The 23081-nt window shown below is 40.1% G+C and overlaps 3 protein-coding genes across 3 annotated transcripts; all 3 read right to left on the reverse strand.

Moving 5' to 3' along the window:
• Positions 1 to 2490: 2490 nt before the first annotated feature.
• Positions 2491 to 11312, reverse strand: acat1 (acetyl-CoA acetyltransferase 1). Its single transcript, XM_020631205.3, has 12 exons — positions 11173 to 11312; positions 10260 to 10307; positions 10050 to 10167; positions 9759 to 9854; positions 8692 to 8792; positions 7306 to 7449; positions 6860 to 7010; positions 6687 to 6782; positions 6335 to 6448; positions 5595 to 5659; positions 4399 to 4556; positions 2491 to 2895 (listed from the first exon to the last, which is right to left on the reverse strand). Exons 1-12 carry the CDS (start codon positions 11218 to 11220, stop codon positions 2775 to 2777), a joined length of 1260 nt encoding a protein of 419 aa, XP_020486861.1. The 5' UTR covers positions 11221 to 11312; the 3' UTR covers positions 2491 to 2774.
• Positions 11313 to 12076: 764 nt separating this feature from the next.
• mmp30 (matrix metallopeptidase 30) lies at positions 12077 to 17958 on the reverse strand. Its single transcript, XM_020631202.2, has 10 exons — positions 17641 to 17958; positions 16131 to 16378; positions 15869 to 16017; positions 15664 to 15789; positions 15150 to 15311; positions 14865 to 15066; positions 14354 to 14484; positions 12885 to 13044; positions 12692 to 12795; positions 12077 to 12605 (listed from the first exon to the last, which is right to left on the reverse strand). The coding sequence occupies exons 1-10, from the start codon at positions 17737 to 17739 to the stop codon at positions 12502 to 12504; spliced, it is 1485 nt and encodes a 494-aa protein (XP_020486858.2). The 5' UTR covers positions 17740 to 17958; the 3' UTR covers positions 12077 to 12501.
• A 1170-nt stretch (positions 17959 to 19128) lies between these two features.
• On the reverse strand, positions 19129 to 22967 carry LOC136176962 (collagenase 3-like). Its single transcript, XM_020631204.3, has 10 exons — positions 22811 to 22967; positions 22439 to 22686; positions 22200 to 22348; positions 21106 to 21234; positions 20526 to 20687; positions 20272 to 20401; positions 20044 to 20177; positions 19779 to 19938; positions 19570 to 19673; positions 19129 to 19431 (listed from the first exon to the last, which is right to left on the reverse strand). The coding sequence occupies exons 1-10, from the start codon at positions 22907 to 22909 to the stop codon at positions 19322 to 19324; spliced, it is 1425 nt and encodes a 474-aa protein (XP_020486860.2). The 5' UTR covers positions 22910 to 22967; the 3' UTR covers positions 19129 to 19321.
• Positions 22968 to 23081: the final 114 nt, after the last annotated feature.

The raw sequence follows: 23081 nt of genomic DNA on the forward strand, positions 1-23081 counted from the left end.
CAGCTGAAAAAATATATATGTACAGCTATTTATATATACAAAGCTATATCTAAACAGACAGACAGACAGACAGACAGACACACAGACAGACAGACAGACACACAGACAGACACACAGACAGACAGACAGACAGACAGACAGACAGACAGACAGACACACAGACAGACAGACACACAGACAGACAGACACACAGACACACAGACAGACAGACACACAGACACACAGACAGACAGACACACAGACAGACACACAGACAGACAGACAGACAGACAGACAGACACACAGACAGACAGATTACTTCCTGACTCAACCATCTCTTCGTGCTCATGACCTGCAGGTGTAGAACAGGTCACAGGTGACAGTTTAGGTCCAGCTTGAACCGTCCAGGAAATACTGACCAAGAGAGCAATAAAAACTGATTCTCATGAAGGGCTGCTACTTGTTTCCTACATTCTGAATACGTCTGTAATCACCAGCCACAATAAATCTGTTTTAATCCTTCATCCAAACTTTAAACTGTCAAATATCTCTGCCAGGAGGAAGAAAACTAACTGGTGATTTTTCAACATGTATGACTTCCTCTTAACAAAATATTAAGATGATATTAATATTTTTTAAATATATTTAAGCCTCCTTGATTAATTAGAAAAAAATTATTTGACAAAAGCTAAATAACGAGTCATGATGACATTGCAGCCATGTTTTTTTTTACCGTCGCAATGGAAACAGGGATAACACAGCCATTAGACATAAATGTCTTATGTTTGCTTCTCTGACACATAAATCACTGGAGGACTCTCAAATGCTCAGACAACTCTCAGGTTAGCTCCTTCGTGACGCTCTGCAAGTACAGTATGTAATTAGAGATGAACAGAACAGGGGGCTCAACTTTTTCCAAACTTTACTTTTTAATAAAACTAAATTAATAACTACATACCTGTTACTTTTTCATGCTTTCTCACAATATGTTATAACCTTGGAATAAGCACCTCAACATTCAGCTTTGATAGGTCAGGTAGAATAATTATATTTTTCCATATTTACAACCGTACATATACATACACCTTAAACATGTTAATTAAAAGCTCAGGCTTTTATTCCCTTCAGTCTAATAAATCACGCTGCCTTCATGTGTGTCAGGCATCAATACCAGATAACCTTTTTAATTTAAGACTATAAAACTGTCATTTACACCAGAAAGCATTTTTACTGTGTATGAGATTAGGATATGGTGAACAAACAACCTGCTTCAATGTGGGCAAGAGAGAGAGAGAGTTAATATAATCACTAATGAGTGCTGTGCTGTCATATGGCGCTGGAGCAACATATTCTAATATCTTTAGTTGTTTAGATAGATAAAGGTTATTGTGTCCCAACAGTGACATAACTTCTCCTTTGACAATAAGGCTCAAACAATAAACACAACTTACATTAAAAACATAAAGTGCAGTACAGACATTAGAAGAGGACTGTTAAAAACAACAGCTGCTTAAAAAGGGGTATATATGATTTTATTCAGGGTGGTTATTGCAGAGAGAATTAAAGATTTTTTTTTGTAGAGGTTTTTTCTGGGCCAGAGGGACTTTGAGCTCCTGATGGCAGAAAGTGGAAGGGGTGGTGGAGGGGGTGAGAGGGGTCCTCAGGGTGGCTCTCCTGATCACAGAGCAGTCATACAGTTCAGAGAGGGTAGTTTGTTGATTATTTTTGCCAGCCTGATTAACTACATGGGAGAGTTTGGTTTTGTGTTTGGTGGTGAGGGAGTTGTACCAGGATGCGATATTAAAAGTGAGTGAATAAGTGAGTTAAAATATGTTTGGTGACATGAGAAGTCCTAATTTTCCTCATCATAAAGCATTTGTTAAAGCGTTAAAATTGTGCATGAGATAGAAAAAAATCAATTTTCCATAATTTATTAGTATCTATTCAAAAAGCCAGCACAAGCAGCAGAGTTGTCCCCGTCCCTCCTGTCACTCACTGAAGTTTAAAATGTATTTAGTCTTTATTCATATCATCGAGCAGGAAACTCGTGTGCACACAGACGAGAATCTCGAGCTGATCTTTAACCTTCTTTCTCACACAGGTACTGTATGCATACATTATTCTGTCTTGGATAGATGTTGATGTCCATCTTTATTTTTTGGTTTCTTGCTGCCTTTTCTTCTGGTATTTAAAATGCAAACAATTTCAAACACCAAATGTTTAGAGCTGTCTGATGAAAACCTGCCTTTTATTAAAATTTAAACCTGCAGCTACACCAGGCGTGTAAAAGGGACTGGGCCTTAAACTGGGATAGGCTTTACAGTAGTTTTACATTGTTGGATGTTCATACTGAATCAGGTTTCTAATAACTAAGTAGACAAATGCAGAATCACTGCTAGTTTAACGTCAGGTTTTTTTTTTTTTCGAAGATGTACCAAAGTCACAGATTTTTTCTTTACAGAAAGTAGATATTTCCGGTCAAACCTTTAGAAAACATCAACAACAATACAGTGCTTTCATAAAAACTATTTATTTAACCACTTCAACTTAGAGTTAAATATTCATCTTTTTTTCTTTTTTTTTGCACAACGTTTCAAACAGAGGAGTGTTTTCAAGACAGGTGTGATGACGTCAGGTGAGTCGAGTCTTACTTTTTTCTGTTTGACGAAGGCCACTGGCTTTAAAGGTGTAACAGATTCTTCACAGTAAAAAGAGAGAGAGTAGCCCACAGCTAGTCGACACACACAGACTACCAAAGAGTGTTTCAGGAGGAGTAAAGTTTACAATCAGTTTTTCTACAGTTTCTGGATGAGAATAGAAGAAGCTCCGCCCCCTCCGTTACAGATGCCCGCCAGTCCGTACTGTCCCGACTTCAGGTTGTGCACCATGTGACCCACGATCCTCGCACCGGACATCCTGAAAGAAGAGAAAGAGATTCAACATTATTTGTGATTTGACATCCGTTAAAGGAGCAATCTGTAAGATATCTACTGAATGAAATGATAAAGTGACCTTACTATATGATCAGACATTAAGGAAACATGCTATGTTGAAGTGCTGGCTTCTCTGCTTCTCTCCCAGATATGAGAGCAGTTATCAGGTCAACAGGTGTTGCAGTGATGGAAGTGGGCAAGTGGTTCAGATAGAAGTGATTGTACCCGACCTAAAAAGCCTCTGCATGTTTCTAATAAGCTCCACGAGCAGAAACGTGCTCAAACTAGGATCAATATTGGAGATGCTTTTGAAAAATGGAGAGAGGTTAGAACACAGAAAGGTTTACAGACTGATGCAGAGCTGGATAAACACTGAAGCTTCAGTGTCCACCACTGTGTAAGCATCGACTCTAGAGAGGAGTGGGCGGGGGGGGAAACAGCTCTCTACAATGTTTAGAATTGTGACAGCAGTACCCATTTTAAACACTAGGTGTCAAGAGATACATATCGCTCCTTTAAAATGATAAGCTTATATGAGTTTATATAAACTTTGTTTAAATTCTACAATCAATGCTCGGCATCTTTTGCTGCAATTTATGGTCTTGAGTGTTTTCAAACGCTTCATACCATGATAAAAGGTTGTGAGAAGAAGTTAGTAAAATGTGACTTCCAGGTAGATTAAAAAACTGAAACACATGAAATGAATTAATCCAAATTCCACACACACACACGCACACGCACACGCAATAGTGGCAGCATGACAGGTGTCAGGCCACTTCAACGAAATTCAACGTCCCATAATGTGAATATTGTGCATTTGCACATCGCAATTGCAACGGTCGAACCATTTATCATTCAGCCCTATTCTGCAGGTTATTAAGAAAGGTTTTAGCTAACAACTTTTTTTTTTAAACTTTGGGTCAACCTTTAACAGGATTTTCTGAACAACAACCTATAACGACAAGATCAAAGCTGCCCTCTGACACTTGAATTAACACCACACTACACGTAACATAATGAGGTCACCTAAGAACAAACAACCTGATGACAAGAAATGTGAAAAAGTTTTTTGTATCTTTATCAATAAAATATTTGATTTAAGAAACATGGATCTTCCACAACTTTTTAGGCTTCTGGCCTTTATTTGATAGGACAGTGGATGGATTAGGAAACCAGGAAGAGAGAAAGGAGTCACAGGCCGGACTTGAACCAGGGCCGCCCACATGTCGGACCACAGTCTGCGTACATAGGATGTGACCTAACCACTAGGCCATCTTTAACCCCAAAATATAAATGTTTTATTGTTTGTCTGTGAACTTTGTCAGTGTCAACCATTTATTTTTCTTCTAATCTGGATCTAAGACGCAGCACACAGGAAAGGAAGGTGTTGGAGATACTGTTCTTTTCCCGATATTTGAAGTCACAACCCAGACCTCTTCTAAAACTAAGACCAGGGGGTCTGTACGAGTCCCTCTCATCTGCTTACCCGATGGGGTGTCCCAGAGACACAGCTCCTCCGTTGACGTTGACCTTTGCGGGGTCAATGTCCAACATCTTGATGTTGGCAAGGACGACCACGCTGAAGGCCTCGTTGATCTCCCACATGTCGATATCTTCCTTCTTCAGCCCTGCTGCATCCAGGACCTGACACACACACAAGGTGGAGGGGTTACTAACTAGCAGAACTGCATTCACAAACAATCTGAGTATGGTTCAGGAAAGAACTCACCTCTTTGAGTTTTGTTTTTCACATATTTGGACTCTAACATTAAAATGTATTACTGCAGATACAGTAATATTTTCCCTGGGTTATGATTCAATGTCATGAAACACTCTGGTAGGTTCACTGTCCTTACAAATATGATTTATTTAATGGGTTATTTAAATAAATGAACAATAGCACAGATGCCTTAAAGTCAAAGAAAGTTCCAGAGTACTCAGAAAACAGCTAAATGATCTATTCCAAGGATCATTTCAGTGAAAATTCAAGGAATAATTTATTGGACAGAAACAGTGAAAAAGCCTAATAAATACCTGATGCCTCTTTGAATGATTTTATCCAGCTCAGCATGCTCATGTTGAAACCAATGATGACAAAATACACGACTTATTGACAGACATGATTCGTCTGAGTGACAGGTAGGCTTACAGTTTGTCAGGTGGTTTAAGGCCCGCCTCAGCTCCAGCTCTTTACTAAGTTAACTGAAAGCTAGTTTGAGACAAGTACATCATGGCGCCCACCATCGACGAGCTTTAAATTACCTCTTCAGAAACCAAAGGGTGACGTTACTCAGACTACCACCATGTTTATATACTGTCGATGGTTTTTAGACTTTTATGTGACTTGAAAAAAATACCTGAAGTAAAATGAGTCTACTGGCTATAAAGTGCATTTCATTTGGAAAAGCTTGCATGTACTGTAACAGGAAGGCAGGATTTTTAAATGCTGTAGGTACAGACTTCAAAGGCTGCTATATGTTGAGTGAGCCACCAGATGTCGCTGTGTTTGCAGAGTTTGAAGACACCAGTCTGAAATCTTTACGAAGAGAAAGCCTAACATTTTCACAAGTTATTATAGTTTTGGCGTTTGATAATATAAATATGGAATATGACTCTGTTAACAATAAGTTAAAGGACTTTGATTAAGAAGAAGACCATGACTGACTGATTCCAGAGACTCACCTTAGGTACAGCAAATGCAGGAGCGATGGGGAAGTCAATAGGTGCAACTGCAGCATCAGCAAAAGCTAAAAAAGATGATAAGATGATAAATGAATAAAACAGCTTGCAGTTTATAAAAACAACAATGAAGATCTTGTTTTCCAAAAAGTGTCTAATGCCATGGTAACAGGAAGGGAAAAAGTCACATTAAATTAGCCAGACAAACAGATCTTTGAACTTTTGGAGTTTATTCTAAAAAAATGAAGTCACCTGAGATCTTACAGCAAGTTGAGAAATTAGTATCCCATTAACCTGTTTCATAAATTACATTCATGCTGTCTTTTTTCTGAAAACACGTTTGATTTTCCTCATTTTCAGCATTCATCTGTGTGTGTGTTTGTCTGCTGTTGTGTCACTACCTCAAATATATACCATCAGCCGCTGTAAGGATCAATAGCTTGGCGGACATTGGTGGTCTTCTTTTTAATATGAGGTCCCAGTGTAGCTAGCAATGAATCAAACTGGTCCACTAACATCCTGAAATAATCGTGGAAGTGATCGGGATCATTCTGCAGCGTCTTATCAACAGGTAAAACTCTCCTCACTCTCGTCTTGTTTAAAGGAGAAAACAGACCGAGTGTTTACGAGACATTTAGTCTCATATTGCCAATTTGAGCAATCAATAGAAAAACAGCCGCATTGCACTCAGTGTGCAAGGTTTCTGTGTGTGTGTGTGTGTGTGTGTGTGTGTGAGAACGTACACACAATCCTGGCCAGTGGAGTGACGTTGAGTCTCTTTGCAGCGTCTGCCGTCATTAAAACGAGAGCTGCTGCTCCGTCATTCAGGGTGCTGGCGTTTGCTGCCGTCACCGTTCCTGAAAAACAAAAAACAAGAGACCAATCAAAAAAAACGTTCAGGGTTGAAAAGTGTGATTATAAATTTAGTTAATCAGAAGCAGAAGAGAAAAGTAAAATAACAAAGATCATGAGTAATTACAGGACAGAAGGGAAGGAGAGAGCAGAAATGTGTACTAAAGTCCTCACATGTATTCAAAGGAGGGAAGAATGAAAAAGTAAATAAATGAATGACAGTAACGTGTCCTCTTTGTTTACCGTTCTCTTTCTGGAACACCGCCCTCAGTTTGGGAACTTTGCTGAAATCGACTCTCCTCCACTCCTCATCCTCAGACACCACCACGTCAGGTTTGCCTTGAAAAAAAAACAACAAGCAAACGTTAAATACGCTGTGTTGATTATAAACCAAAGGACAGAACGCCGCTCTGTACCTCTCTGAGGAATGCTCACAGGTACGATCTCCTTGGCGAGCACGCCGGCCTCGTACGCTGCTTTGCTGCGGCTGTATGAGCTGATGGCGTACGCGTCCTGCTCCTCTCTGGTGATGCTGCAGTTCTTCGCTGTGTTCTCTGCACAGTTTCCCTTTTAGAGACAGAAGGACACAAGCAGCAGAGATGAAGTTACACTTTTATCACAAGTGTTACAAACTGACACGAGGAGGTTTGATGAGTCCTCTTAGAAATGATTTCTAGTCCACAAAACTTTTTCAAATATGAAAAAAAAAAAAAGATCCCCTTGGATATTTATACTACTTTGTATTTTATTTCTCCAGAATCAAGCCCTGCACCAAGTCTTAACACAACCCCTTATTGTCAACACATATACAGAGAGAATTTGACATATTGGTGGTGAAAAGAGAGAGGAGGTCCATGGTTACCATGTGGAATTTGTTGTAGACATCAGTGAGCCCGTCTTTGACGATGAGGTCCTCCATCCTCACTCCTCCGTAGGCTGGAGTTTCTCTGGGCATCACATAAGGTACGTTTGACATGCTCTCCATGCCTCCTGCCACCATGACATCCTGAAAACACACAAATCCTTTTCACACAAGCACCCCTGAAAAATCATTAAGATTCATGACGGGCTGCCGTGAAATCTTCTCTGGAAGTCTGTAATAACATAAGAAGGACGCAGTGGAAGACAAGGTGTGATATTTACAACATACCAAGGTGGTAAATGAAGCAACAGAGTCCAACACTAAAGTGACAGTATTTGCATTTTTATTAAATCTACTTTAAATTTAGCATAGAATATGAGCATAGAGCAGCATTCACAACATGCAAAAAGAGAACATTGATCCAAGGATATAAACAACATCACCATCTCCTGTATGCTCACTATGGATTTGACTGAATATTACCAGCTGTGTCAGCATATCTATCTCATTACTTACCTCACCCTGACTTCATATAGACATGTTATTAGGGTGCTGGCAGGAAAGATTTGGGGTAAAGTCATATGTAAAAAAATTGTCATTTGTTTAAACCTGCAGCTCAACCTGAATATTTTGGGACATTTTCTGGAGTTTAGTGCGTATTAATAGACAGACATACTACTTATCTACCTACAGCAAAAACTTTGTTTTTCAAAGTTTGTCTGGAAATAAACCCACATCCCTGCAATTGTGTGTGATGGTAATATATTTCATTTTCTTCCATAAAATAAATATTCCATTTGTCAAAGAACTTGTAGATGTCTGGTTTTAGTCTTAAAGATACAATATGTAACTCTGACACCTAGTGTTTGAAATGGGTACTGCAGTCTAAATTCAAAACGGAGAGAGCTGTCTGCCCTCCCTGCTACCTAGAGTTGATGAGCACGTAGGTTGCCATGTCACGGACACTAAACCTTTCCGTGTTCTAACCTCTCTCCATTTTTCAAAAGCATCTTCAATATTGATCCTAGTTTGAGCAAGAGCCTAAAAACTGCCTACAAAAAACAAAACATTCAGGACCAGAATCTAAAGTTAGAAGGAGGACATACTGGCTGCTGCATTGTGTCAGCACTTCAACATACCATGTGTCCTTAATGTCTGATCAGATAGTAAGGTCATTTTTTATAATTTCATTCACTACATATCTTACAGATTGCTCCTTTAAAGTGAAGTCTTTAGTGACTATAATCTCTTAACAGTGTCATAAATCTAAATGTAAACAAAGCTTGTTTTGGGTCATAACAAAGTTGTGTGTGTGTGTGTGTGTGTGTGTGTGTGTGTGTGTGTGTGTGTGTGTGTGTGTGTGTGTGTGAGTAACACTTAATCTACCTGGTGTCCACACATCAGACTCTGAGCTGCCAACATGATGGACTTCATGCCAGAGGCACAGACTTTGTTGATGGTTGTTGCTGGAGTGCCGAGGGTCAAGCCTGAAGATAGAATCACAGACATGAGAGAATTTAAGAACAAAATCATGAATAAAATGTTCTGCCTGCCTCTCTGTCACACTTTCAAAAGTCAGCAGTATGCTCAACAATGTCAAAAATTCATTCAAATAATAAATACAAGGACTCGTCACTGGGAAGCTGCTAGCTCCTGTTTTGCTTATTTCATAGCCTTTGACCTGCATGTACTGTAGGATGTGTGGATCCCCCCCTCACACCTCCAGCAATCTGTAATATTGACCCCCTCCATTCTTCATTTTAAAGTCTCATCTCAAAACTCAAACTGGCATATTCTGTATTATCATTATCCATCCTGTCTGATATTCATTTTATCAATGTATTGTTACTCTGTTGCTCATTTTTATCTCTGCTTTGTAAAGCGAACTTGAGTGTTTTGAAAGGCACCTTTAATTAAAATATATTATTATTATTATTATTATTATTATCCAGATTACAGATGTAAACATTGAAGCTGTCTGCTGTAGAAGGGGAAAGAAATGATAATCCATCTCTCTGTGTCAAAAGTATTAATACTTCAATAATTACTTGTTATCACAGATTCAAAACATTACAATCTCTTTCTTAACACTCACAGATGCCAAAGTACCAAAGCTTCTAAGCAGGTTGGTTAGAACATTTTTACTAGCTCTGTGCAGAAATTTCTGATCTTATGGATTTGAACCATTTTTGCTTATAATATTTTAATTGCAAGTACTTCCTGTTTTATTCTTGCTGTGCTCTTGTTTTATTTGTTTCTTGCCTCTTTTCTATGTACCTCGGTACCATTACAAATGAGGGTTCTCAATGTGTTTTCTGAGGATTAAAACAAAATAAATGATGATGATAAGAAGTTCAAAAGTCTGATTGAGTGATAACTTTGCAGCTATTTTTCTGCACATCAATATTTGTCATTATTAAGGATGAGAATAAAAAAAAAAGGTTGTGTCTTACCTGCTGCCAGCAAGGCTTGTCTGGTGGGGGCTTGTCCTTCTCCTGCCTGAAGAACATTTCCCATGTAGACTTCCTTCACCTCTTCAGGAGCAATTCCTGCACACAGGGAACATTAAATCCAGTCACTTAATATTCGTAGCCTTTTTCTTCTCTTAGCAGCATACTCGGAAAATGAGAAAACTGAGGTCATTTGTTTAATTTCTTATATAAGCTGAGCCATGCTTCACCAGGTGATGATAATGAACAGGTAAAGATACTTCTACCTGAACAAAATGAACCATCTGAACTGACCTGCTTTCTGTATGGCTCCCTTGATGGCAATGGAGCCCAGTGTGGTGGCTGGAACTGCTGCCAGGCTGCCTCTGAAGGAGCCCATTGGAGTGCGGACTGCGCTGACAATGACCACTTCCTGAAACCAAAGCAATTCAAAACGTGCATCGAAGTGTGCTGCTCCAACATTTAACTGTGGTCAGAATTTAAAATATGTGCTGCTGTACTTACATTGAGTGAAGGGCGAGATGAGTACGTTCTTGAGACATACTTGTGAGCCTAAAGAAGCAGAAGAATCAAAATTAGAAACACTGTATGGTCACTGGTAGACTTTCCCCCCCAACATGATACTGTATGAAATGCCTCAAATATACAGAGCACACCTGAAGAGACTGCCAGCTGAGACGGAAATGATATACTGATTTATCCCCCCTGTATCGTGGTGCATAATGTGTGTGCTAATACACACAGACCATACATGTATTAGAAAAACAAGGATAAATGTTGAGAGATTTGTGCATATGAATTATGCAGATTTAGGATTCCCTTTTTATAAATTGATCATTCCAGTATTTTCTGCTCTTCAACTAAAACTTAAAACAATTCTGATTAAAGTTATTCAAGGTTTGCATCAGAAATGTATGAGCTAACTTTATGCAAACAATAACAGCAGGCTTGGCAGCTAACATTAGCAACATTACGACGAAAACGGAGCTAATATAGATCCATAACTTTGGTGTTGTGTCAGTGAAGCTGACATGTACCTGTCACAGGTTAACATCATGACCTCTTGTAGGCTTTTTACAAGTTCAGTTAAGCTAGCTGCTGCTGCTGCTGCTGCTGCTGCTGCTGCTGTTGTTGTTGTTGTTGTTGTCTTGACTTTCTTTATTGAGAAGCAGACATTGAGTCATGTGTGATATTCAAGCGTCTAATAAACACCTGCAGCGGTTCTCAGGTGTTCTCATGTTGTAACATTAGTTCATTCAAGGACGCTCGACAGACACATAACACAGTTAGCTCAGCTGCTTTAATATGAGGGCCTTGTGTTTAAAGCTAGCAGAAATGTTGCTGAATTTCGCTTTCGTGTGCAAAATAACAAAAAAGCAGAGAATAAAAGCCAGATATGTTGAAGTCCCTCACTTACCAGACGTTTACAGACACCGTGCATGTTTAAAAGTCCACTGGATGACATTTTGGGCAGCAGAGAGGACTCACACACTTTCAGACCGCTTCACCTTCAGCCATGCAGCGGAGGGATAAATACATCAGCCAATCACAGTGAGAGGTGTGCTCCGTGATGTCATCGCTCGCTGGGCATTGTGGATATTGAAGTTTAACCAATGAAACGACTGGAAATTAAAAGTTTAGTCAAAATGAGTTTAAAGCCTTTCAGATATGTTTTTTTTTTTTTTTACAATAACAACGTGAATTAAATTATTGACTTTGATATACCTAACCATATTCTTACCATAACCTCTGCTTTTTCAAATGCACATTATTAAAAGTTGAATAACATGTCAAATATATATATATATATATATATACACATATATATCATGTCCCTTCTTTTTAGTTTGTTGTTGTTGTTGTTGTTGTTGTTGTTGTTGTTGTTGTTGTTAGTCCTACTTTATAGCTTTTTGCACTTTCAAGTGACTTGCAGTTGGATTAGACTTTTGATACCATGCAGTGTTATTGATTTGAATGTGTAATCTCTTGGGATGAATCACACAGTTTTTGTGTGTTTTGATGATTTACTTATTAATTTATGTGCAACACCCACTACTTGTGTTCGTCACATGGATGAACATGCATTACAGTAGCTCCAATTCCAACATTTAAAAACAATGTGCTGATGCATCAGTGTTTTTAATCTTATGACCTAATCATTTATATTGATACTTAAAAACATGGAGCTGATAATACCTCTGTACATGAGGATTTTTAATCAATTATCTTCACTTCAGAGAATTTAGTCAAACTTAAAATGATCAGAAAAATCCACATCAGCATAAATCTGCATGATAAGAAATGACTGGACAGAAACCATGTTTGACAAAACATATTTAATGTGTTTCTTACATTTTGTAGTCACTTTAAACTTGAGGCTAGAGTGATACTACGATGACCACGTCCACCTTTTATTTACTGTCTATCACCTCACATAAAAAACTAACACAACATTCAGGCATTATAAAGAAGCAGTTCATCTACTCTTGATGTTTTGCACTTTAAAATCTGGTTCATTGATGCATAAAAAGAGATAGCAAGTAGATGTCTTATTACAGAATGCTTTTATTTATTATGTACTAAACTCTACAGGGAAAAAAGCATGAAAAGCTACTCAGGAGTAATTGAAGAAGACATGAACTGTCATCTGTTATTGTGTGGTAACATGTTTTTGCGAGTGTGTGCATGTGTCTGTATGTGTGTGTATGCGTGTGTGTCTTTTTCTGTGTCTCTGGTCTTTGTTTCTTTAATTGCAATCCATCCACCCATTGTTTAACATAGTGCGAATCACTCGTCTGCGCTCGTAGTGGTACTCGGTCTGTCTGAATCCAGATGAAAAGTACAGGTAACCTGAAATGACAGATTCATCATCGGTATCTGCCAAAAAGGAACTTAATATCCTCCTTTTCAGGGATCGATGAATGACTTTTACTCACCTCTGTTCTGAAAAGCAGCATCCACATTGTAGCCGATTCCACTCAGCTCAATGCTGATGGTTTTTGGATAACCGCTGTCCATTCTGCCTAGCATTTCATTGTAGCTAAAAGGGAAATACATGGAAGTGTTTCTCAATATGCATTATCTTTCTATACCATATGTTCAGATTCATGGGTCCTCGAGACGACTCACCTCCAGTATTTTCCCCTCACAAAGATCAGGGTTCTACTTGTGAACGGCACATAGACAGCAGCATCCACCTTGGTGACGGATGAGGGGAGGTCAAAGTCGCTGATAGGTTTGGGATAACCAGGAAGGACAGTGTTCCCATTGATCCCCCAGTAGTGATCCCCTGTGAAGAGAAAAGGTCAAATTTGTTCTTAAAAAATAACCTGAGCATAACTTGTATATTAAGATGGATGGAGCTACAGCTGCATGCGAGTGAAGCCAAAAGATTAGAGCTCCCCCTGCTGACTGGCTGCGGCCTCCTCCATGTTAACAGATGGGACATGGGTCAAACTATAAAACTAAAATACATGTCAAACAGATTTTTGTTAGAGAGAGAGATCAGAACATGTCATAATAGTTTTTATAATGCTGATTTATGTCCAGGTGTTCATTCTTCTATTGTAGTTTAGCTTCAATTAGTTATTTAATGCAAAAAGAAATGTGGGTGTAACGTCATGATTGACAGCTCTGTTGACAAACAGGACTTTTAAAATAGATTAGCAGAGTAGAGAAGGAAACATAACTAACAATACAGTCATTAAACTTTCCATCGCCATAGAGTGTCTGCTCCCAACTGACCTGGATCTTTTTTAAGTTATTTTTTGGGACTTTATTGGATAGGACAGCTGAAGAGAGACAGGAAATGTTGAGACGAGAGAGTGGGGGGTGACATGCAGCAGAGGGCCGAGGTCGGACTCAAACCCACAGCCAGAGGGACAAGGACCGCTAGGCTAGGCACTCCCGACCTGAGGGATCTTTTACCTTTTCATAGTAAGTGTAACTTTGGTCACCAGAAGGAGAGGGATGTGCATTTTGCAGAACGAGCCAGAATCCAGTCTGTGCATGTCTAAGCTTCAAATTACATTACAACACAATCGGTCAGTGTCTGTCACAGGCGTATTTGATTCTAAAAATGTACTTAAAAGGGCTGCTTTCTTAAACACGTCTTTAATAAAATGTATTGTATAGAAATCAAACTAAACCTTGTCTCAGGTTTTTTCTAAATGGCCGACAGGGAAACCCCGTGCACAGCCTAAATCAAAAGTCTGTGGCACACAAAATAACTTTACTTTTTTGTGAGCGAACAAGTGCTGGGCGAACCTGAGGAAGCTGCAGGCGACACGTGCCACAGACTTTTGATTTACTTGTCACAGGTCTGTTTAGGTATCATGCTCAGAATCATTACTGTAAACTCATGATGAAACCATTTCTTCCCCTCCTCGAGCAGTCCTGTCTGGACAATATGTTATGTAAAAATAACTTCTTATGAGAAAACATAAATGCAGATTCAGATGTATCAGTCGCGGGTCCATACAACTAGGTGTTATCAGGTGACTCATTCCCTTCTTCAGAACCTTTCAACATTTAAATTCACAAAAAGACCACTCCTCAAAAAGCCACTTGTTGGCTTATTAACTGAACTAATTTTGTACCTTCAAAGAAAATGACTGTGTTTGTTTTCTTGTACTCATAAGCGGCATCCACTTTTTTGATTCCAGGCCACACAGACTCGATTTTCTCCACACTGATGCCGTCCCAGGAGCTGCCTCTCTTCCAGAAATGTCTGACAAAGACACAAGAAAGCACTTTATTCTATGATACAATGAAAGCAGCCAAGTATTAAAAACAGCTATTAACTTTCATTTAACTGCCTTATTTGTGCAGCTTTTTTTGTTGAACTAAAATGGCAAAAAAAAGACAACCAACAAACAACAATCTGAGAGTCGCATTAATATATCGATTCTGTCAGGTGAAAGGTGAGGCCAGCTGCATTTATTTTATTGTTAATATAAGTTTGGACACCATTTTCAAACTCCTCTGATTAGTTATAGGCCTTTCGGTTTTTATCTGTTTTTTTGTTTTTTAACCTTTATTGGATAGGGCAGAGAGAGACAGGACATTGAGAGTAGAGAGGCGAGATGAACCTGTGAATAAAAGTCTCACCCGTCTTTGAAGAAGTGAAGGCTTCCGTTGATGGAGGTTGCAGCGTCAAAGATCAGGTACCTGCTGCACCGGTCTGGAGGAGGCTCTGATGTGGGTTCAGGATCTGGTTCAGGGTTGGGTTGTCTTTTTGGTGCTGGCCTTTTGGTGGGCTTTGGGTTTGGGTCAGGTTTAGTTGTCGGTTGAGCAGATGTTTCCCTGGCTCCTTTAGAAAGAACGAAGACGAGTCCATGTAGGTAAATGAGGATTTCTGTAAATATGAGTCTGTGAATTAGCATAATCTCTCACCATAGAGAGCCTGGACTCCCTGTCTGTCATCCTCAGACAGCTCGTAGTCCTCAGTGGTCACATACTGGTAGGTGGGAAACATCAGGGCGGTCTTGACCTTAGAGTGGCCTAATCCCAGTGCATGTCCTAACTCATGTGCTGCCACCAAGAAGAGATTTGTTCCTGCAGAGACACAATGATACAGTTCCTGCGGGTCATCTCAATTACAAAGATTCCCTAAGGAGGAATGCTGGTACTGGTAGAAGGAATGATGAAAAACAGTTTTGAAAATGCTTCAAAAAAAAAAAAAGCTTATATTTCATCCTCCGACAGCCTTGAAGGTCCGTCCCTGCAGTGATCCTTTCTGAAATTGTCAGGCACTGTTTTTCAGGTGAAAATGTATTTAGCAGCTTATCAAGGAAGCAATCTACTTAAGCAAGTCCAAGCATGCTTGAGTAGATTAGTCATGTAGACCTCAAAATGTGTAGAATAGTGCCTAGGTTAAAAAAAACAACAACAACTAAATCCCAAGTACCTGATGAGGTTAGAGTCCAGGTTTCATCTTCATCAAAATGGGCGTCCCCTCCAAGGCCCTCACCGGGAGAGAAAGCGTGAGCTAAGACCCCACCCTGTCCATCGAAAGGAGCAAAGTCCTCGTGGTCTGGTTTTTTAGAAAAGCAGAGTTGTAGTTTAAATTAGATAAGGCATTTTCTTAAAAAGTACAGAGGACAGATAAATACCTCGACCCTTGAATTTCATCATCATGTCAGCCGTTCCACTGTAGACCTGTTTAAAATCCAGAGGAATGACGTCGCTGTAGACTTTCACAGCCTTGGCTATGGCGGCGTCCACATCACGTTGATTCAGGTCTGGAGTGTATTGAGTTATCCTACCATGATGTTAAAGTGCAAATGGTTTAGAAAAACACACACCAGAATCTTCATTGTATTATGAAGAATTCTGAAGAAACGTGTTGATTTATGTTTTAGTGTCATGCATTACCTGTAAGTTATCAAAGGCTTGCGCCACTTGGGATTACCCGCAAAATGGCTGTATCTGGTCACATCCGTGTAACCACAGCGCGGTTGAGCCATCACTTCTATGGTATTTGAGTCCAGCTGACCCGTCACCTCCAGCCCAAAGAACTCCTGCATTTTTCTCAGAGTGTCATCAAAAGAGTCCAGAGAGCTGCGCCAGATGCTGTTGGGCGCACTGACACCGACGTCTGAGAAATACTGAGACAGATACTCCTGGACAGAGGACAGGGAGAAGCAACACATGATCAGTCTCTCTGGTGATACATGGACGTATTCAAATGGAAATGAAGAATGTTGAGAAAAGTGAAAAGATAATGTATAATTCAAATTTAATTCAAGGTTGTAACCCTTTTGATTTCAAATCTGTATCACCTCATCACAGAGCTGATGCTAAAACAACATTTTGGAACTCCGTCCCACAAACCATTCGTGACATTAACCCTCTCCCCACCTTCAAATCAAAGCTCAAAAACATCTTTTTAGATTTGCCTATTGTGTCTGACCGTGCCCTTTTTTTACTATTGCTGTTTTTGTGTAGTTGATTGTGTTCTTGTCTTAACTCACTGTGTTACTGCTGTTTCTGTAAGGTGACCTTGAGTGACATGAAAGGCGCCCATAAATAAAATGCATTATTATTATTATGTATTATGTATTTACATGCTGATGTGGGGCATCAGTAGCTCAGTCTATAGGGACTGGGGTTGGGAACTGGAGTTTTGCACCGGCTCAAGTCCCGGCTCACTAAATCTGGAAATTAGTGTGGTAGCTGGAGAGGTGCCAGTTCACTTCCTGAGCACTGTGGAGTTGCCATTGAGTAAACACGAAACGCAACCCACCAGCTCAGGAGCCCCCCCCCCCCCCCCACACACACACACACTCTGATATCTACCCATTAGTGCATGTCCACAGGATCCTGTTTGTGCATGTGTGTGTATTTCAGCCTATGTGTGTGTAGCATGTTCGACAACAGAGTAAAAAATTCAATTTCCCCTCAAGGGATTAAAAAAGTACAAGAGTTTAACCACTAAAATAACTAAAATTGCACCAACAAAAGAGAATTACATGTTTTTAAGAGTGGATCATTTTTGAGTGATTGATGGAACAGTCAGGGTAAACTGTAAACGTGCAACACTGACACCTCCAGATGAGGTCAAGATACAGATTAGAAAGGATGCATGTGGAGATATTTCTATGTTCTGCAGAAAACCTTGACACATGTAGCCCCAAATTCAGATGTTCATTTTGTCCATAAAGGCATAGGTAGGAAATCAATATGTCTGAAAGTTGGTTGTGTATGTTTTCCTTCCTGTCAAACAATCAAAAAGGGGATCTTTTCTGTTTGACTTTGTTGAAAGAGAATGGATCTTGCAGAATCACAAAGAAACACTGATTGACCTTCCTTTTCTTACACATCAGGGTGATGTGACATCAACAAACAGCACAACAATTCAATCACTGGAGCGTCACATGTTTACCTGCGCTTTAGAGATCTCTTCTTGGCTGGGTGTAGGGAGCGGCACAGCTCCACAGAGAGCCACAATCACAACTATCATCAGAGGCAGTGAACCCTCCATGATGACTCCTTTTCACTCCTGCAGAGAAGATCAAATCCAGCAACTCGTCCTCTCAGGTTCTGCTCGGATGAAAAGTCCTGACGCACTATTCGGTTATTCCCTGAAACTGTCGATGTCACTGTTTTGGTTGGGTGGTAATGAGCAGGAAAAGATGCATGATGGGGCAATAAAACATTCCTGCAAGAGTCTGAACATGAACAGTCCAAATAAATAAAAAAAGATCAGGTAAGAAGTTTTGTGATGACAACAGGATTGAGTGTGTATGTATGTGTGGGGGTGGGGATGTGGGGGTGTTAGGTGTTGGAGAAGGTTAGGCCTGCATGAACATGATGGACATGAACCATCCAAACATTGTTATGTATCAGATAAGTGTTTCAAAAAAAACATCAGACTATGTGTCTTGTCTTGTCAAAGTAAGTTGTTGTGGAATGAACATTGTACTCAGTTCTTCATTTAATCACATTTAAGTATTAACTTCATGGCCTATTACAACTGAAAACACGCACAATCCCTGTCTGTTGCTTTGACCTTGTTCTAAATTACCTGATGTGAGTATTTCAAGGATTTAGGATGCAAGACATATCAGAAATTCAAGGCAACATCAAGAAATGTGGCTGCTCCACTGTTGTCATGTTGCCAGTGCCTGCAGCCTTCTCCGAGCTAATTTCCTGTTTTTTTTAACATTTGAGAAGAAGAAGAAGAAGAATACTTTATTAATCCTGCGAGGGGAAATTCTGTTTTTCACTCTGTTGACATGCTACACAAACATGAACAAACAGGATCCTATGGCCATGCACTAATGGAGTGATGTCAGAGTGACAGCGAGCGCTCCTGAGCTGGTGGGGGTATACCTCAGTGTTTGCTCAAGGGCACCTCGGCAGTGCTCAGGAAGTGAACTGGCACCTTTCCAGCAACTAGACCAATTTCCCAACTTGGTCCACACCGGGACTTCCCAACCCAAAAGTTCCTACAAACTTAGCTACTGCCGCCCTCAAAACCTAAATACATCAAAGCAGCTGATGCACAATTTAACATATGTGTAAATGTGTGTGTTAAACTACACCTGTAGGCTATCTGTCGGAGATAAGATTATTTCTCAGCCTTGGTGTAGGAGCCTAATACATGAGGGACCTTGCTGCAGTTATTAGAGGTAGTTGTCTTCAATGCTTGGTTTAGGGTTGACTGCCCTACAGAGAAAAGTTTCATCAATATATTTTGTATTTCTAAATCTGACTGACTGTAAAAAGCCCAGTCAAACAAAAGCTTAAGAGGTGGAAGAGCCATGAATTTGATCTAAGATCTTTTATTTTACTAACCATGCAGGACGGCTAAAATGGTTTGTTGCCAACATTAATACAAAGTAAAAAATAAGAGCGTACAGAAAACGTGTATAAATAATATAAAACTTTATTGACACATTCTTTGAATTCTGCATTGTTTACAACTCTTGCTACATTTTATCATTTGAATATAAAAAACAATGATTTCACAAATAGAAATATTTAAAGTGTACTATTCAACACTGTATACATTCATTCTTATTCAAAGCGGCTACATTAACAACATGCAGCTATAAACTGGTCTAGAAGTTTGAGCAACGCAGGAAGTAGCTGTTCCTCAGCACACGGAACAACCTCCCGCTCCGCAGGTGGTACTCAAACATGTACGGTCCACTGTAGATGTAAGAAAAACCTGCGGGACAGACACTCAGGGTTACTCTCAGTACTTGTTGATTTAAAGAGTTACGCTCATTCGCTTTCTGGCTTTAGAGAAACAATAAATGTTTTTCTCAGTTTTGTATTTTTGACGTTAGCTTTGAATGCTACCCACCTCTGTACTGGAAAGCTGCAGTCACCTTCCCCGTCAGACCACTGAAGGTCTGATCCACCCTCTTCGGAAATCCCTGATCCATTCTCCTTCTGGCCTCGTCGTAGCTGAAGACACACAGGCAGGAATTAGATTCATGCATACGCCATTCTGTAAACCTTCATCATACGTAAACGACCTAAATATCAAATGTTCATACTGCTTAAACAAACCTGAAGTAATTGTTGCCCACAAAGAACAGAGTCTTTCCTGATTCTGCGTCATAGAGGGCTGCATCAATTTTCGTCACACCTCTTGGAAAACCAAAAATGGTTAGCTTTTTAGGATAGCCACGCACGGGTTTATAGCCACTGAAGGCCCACACCTTACGACCTGCAGACAGACAAATAATTTAACAACATAGAGCAAAGAAAACTAAGACTAACTTTAAAGTGGCATCAGATTGATGCTTCAGGTAGGTAAGGGGAGAAGACGCACCTTTAAAGAGATAGATTCTGTCCGACTGTCGGCTTTCATAAGCGGCGTCGAGATTGGAGGGAGCATTGGGCCAGAAGCTTGTGATGAGTTTCTGCTCAGCTGTCACACTCTGAGGGTTGCTACGCCAGAAGAAGCTTTTGAAAAAACAAGAACATAACCATTATGCACACGATCCAGACCAAATGGTTTCAGTTGTTTAAACAACCTGCTGCTCAGTGTGTCTCCTACCTGTCCTTGAAGAAGATCATCTCTCCCCGCAGGGTGGTGACAGCGTCTAACACCATGGTGGAATCACAGGAATCAGGGGTGGTGGGGGGCTCAGGTTCAGGACGAGCAGGATCCTTTTCAGAGTTTGGACCTGCAGGTTAAGTACAATTTAGTGATTAACAACAGAGCATTAGTTTGAGTTTTTCAGGGATCATTTTCAAGTACTTTTTTTTGGAAACCTGCACCAATAGATGCACCAATATAAGAGTACTCACCATAGAGAGACTGGATTCCGTTGACGTCGTCCCGCGGCAGCACAAAGGTGTCAGGGTTTCTGTATGAGTACGTGGGGTACATGAGAGCACCAGGATCATCAGAGTGAGACAATCCCAGAGAGTGACCGAACTCATGGGCGGCCACCATGAAGAGGACGAATCCTACAGGGAATACAGATACACTTGTTCAAGTATCCAACTTTTTGTTTTTAGCTTAGATGTATCCATCAAACTTCTTATTATGGCACTGGACTGGTGGTGGAAGGACTGTCCCAACATGTGGTCATATGGATTTTATTCTCTATAAAAATGAATCAGTAAGATGTAAGGATTTATCCTTAACTGCATAGGACTGCTCAAAGAGATGCTGTAAATATCAATGCTGTTCTCAGCATATCAATTATATTAAATATATTTTCTAAACTGCGTATGGGTTAGCAATGTATTGCCTTGCTTGTCTTAAAAAAATTGCAATGCATTCAATCATAATCATAACATGTAGGATCACACAAACCAAAAATATCCTACTTGAGAACAAGCATGTCATTCAGCACTTGAGCAAATGCATTAATGTACTCACCTCTGTCTGAGCGGAAAGTGAAGGTCTCATCATCATCAAAGTGAGCATCTCCGCCAATGCCAGGAGACGGGGCGAAGGCGTGGGCCAGAGTGTTACCAGGGCCATCGAAGGGGTAATAATCACCATGTGCTGTTAGAAGGAACATTTACTCATGGTCAAGTTTTCAACAGGACATTTTTTTTTTACCAAGAATGTGTGTGCCGCTAAAGCATCGAAACACCATTTATAATAATGTACAAAAACAACAGCTAGAAAAAATGTGGCTCAGAGATGGCTGCAAGCTGTGACATGCCATAAGTGGAAAGATTGTTGTCTCCTTTTTTTTTTCAGGATACACTTATGTAACCTAAGTTGTGGTTGATTGCCTGTCATTAAAGGATAAATGGCACTCAAATATGAACAACAGGAAGTGCTGTATGTGTTTTTACGTTTAAGGCGCTTTTTGGGGGTCTTTTGGATTTTTTCTCCTTAAATAGAAAATTTAATCAAATGCAAACTAGAGTTCTACTTAGATGCCTCAGAAACTTGACATGATTTGACTTCATCCATTTCAAAAGTTTGGTAAATGGTAAACGGACTTAAGCTTGTAAAGCGCTTTTCTAGTCTTCTGACCACTTAAGGTCTTTTACACCGCAGAGTCACACCTTGATGTCTGCTGTGTAAAGTGTCCATTAGTATATTAACTAATCCCATTCATACACATTCATATGCCGCCACAGGAGTAACTTCGGGTTAAATGTCTTGTCCAAGGATGCATCGGACATGTTGCTGTAGGAGCTGGGGATCGAACTCCCCTAACCCTAACCCTAACCCTAACCCTAACCCCCATCGGGATTCAATAAAGTTATCTTATAATTTACTTTATGTGAAATATCAACTTTAAAATGCTGCTCATGTCTACGGAGATAATAACATATGGACTAATGATGTAAACCAACATGGAACCATCTCTTTAAAATTAGTATTTTAGTTTTTTAAATTGCAGCACTTCTACTTGTAATTGAGTATCTTTCTTTAAAATATGGAAGGACTGCTCTGATCTGAGTGCAACATTGTAGTACATATTTTACAACTGAAAGATATTTCAGACTCACATCTGCTGCCAAAGGAGATCATGATGTCAGCCGTGCCGCTGTAGATTCTTGTGAATCTCAGAGGAGTGACATTGGCCCAAACCTGAAGCGCTTTCTCTATGGAGTCATCAATTTGTGATACAGACATGTCAGGTGTGTAGTTCTCGATCCTGTGGAAGGAAACGAGGAATACGTTATTTTTTAAACAAACCTGATGAAAAATAGCTCTTTCACACATTTTATTTATTTAGATCAATCACCTGTAGGTGAGCCTGTTTGTCTGCCACTTGAGGTTGCCTCCAAAGGTGGAGAATCGAGCAATGTTTCCGTCTGGAACGCCGCAGCGGGGCTTCTTCATCATTGCTAAGGTGTCTGCATCCAGGTTGCCGGTGATCTGGAGACCAAAGAATCTCTGCATCTCACTCAGCTTCTTGGTCACAGGGCTGATTCCTCGTCTGATAGTCGGACCCGTCTCCTCCGTAAGGTTGAAGAAATTCTTCAGGTAGCTCTGTTATAAAAGAAGCAAGGAATTTCATACCCAGTGTTTGGTTATGATGTGTATTACTTAAGCACATCTTAAATGCAAGCATAGTGAAAACGCATGCACGACAAGTCACAGTAAAGACTCTTACCTCTGCAAAACCTTCATCCTGCACGGTGACTGGTGATGCTGGAGCACAGTGAGCTGTGAGAGCAAGGCTTAGTATGATGCACAGGCTGTATGACTTCATGCTTCCTCGTTGGATGCCTCTTGTGTTTCTGTGCAGGAGTCAGCTGTTATATAGGCTGAGTCTGAAGTGGAAGTGCTGGGGGGGTGGGAGTGTTGAGCAACCATTTACCCCGGGTCTGTGACTCAAGTTTTCCTTATATGGATGACAGACAGTTTGGTTATAATTGCTCAGA

The sequence above is a fragment of the Labrus bergylta genome, chromosome 14 (assembly GCF_963930695.1).
Source record: "Labrus bergylta chromosome 14, fLabBer1.1, whole genome shotgun sequence".
Taxonomy (NCBI): Eukaryota; Metazoa; Chordata; class Actinopteri; order Labriformes; family Labridae; genus Labrus; species Labrus bergylta.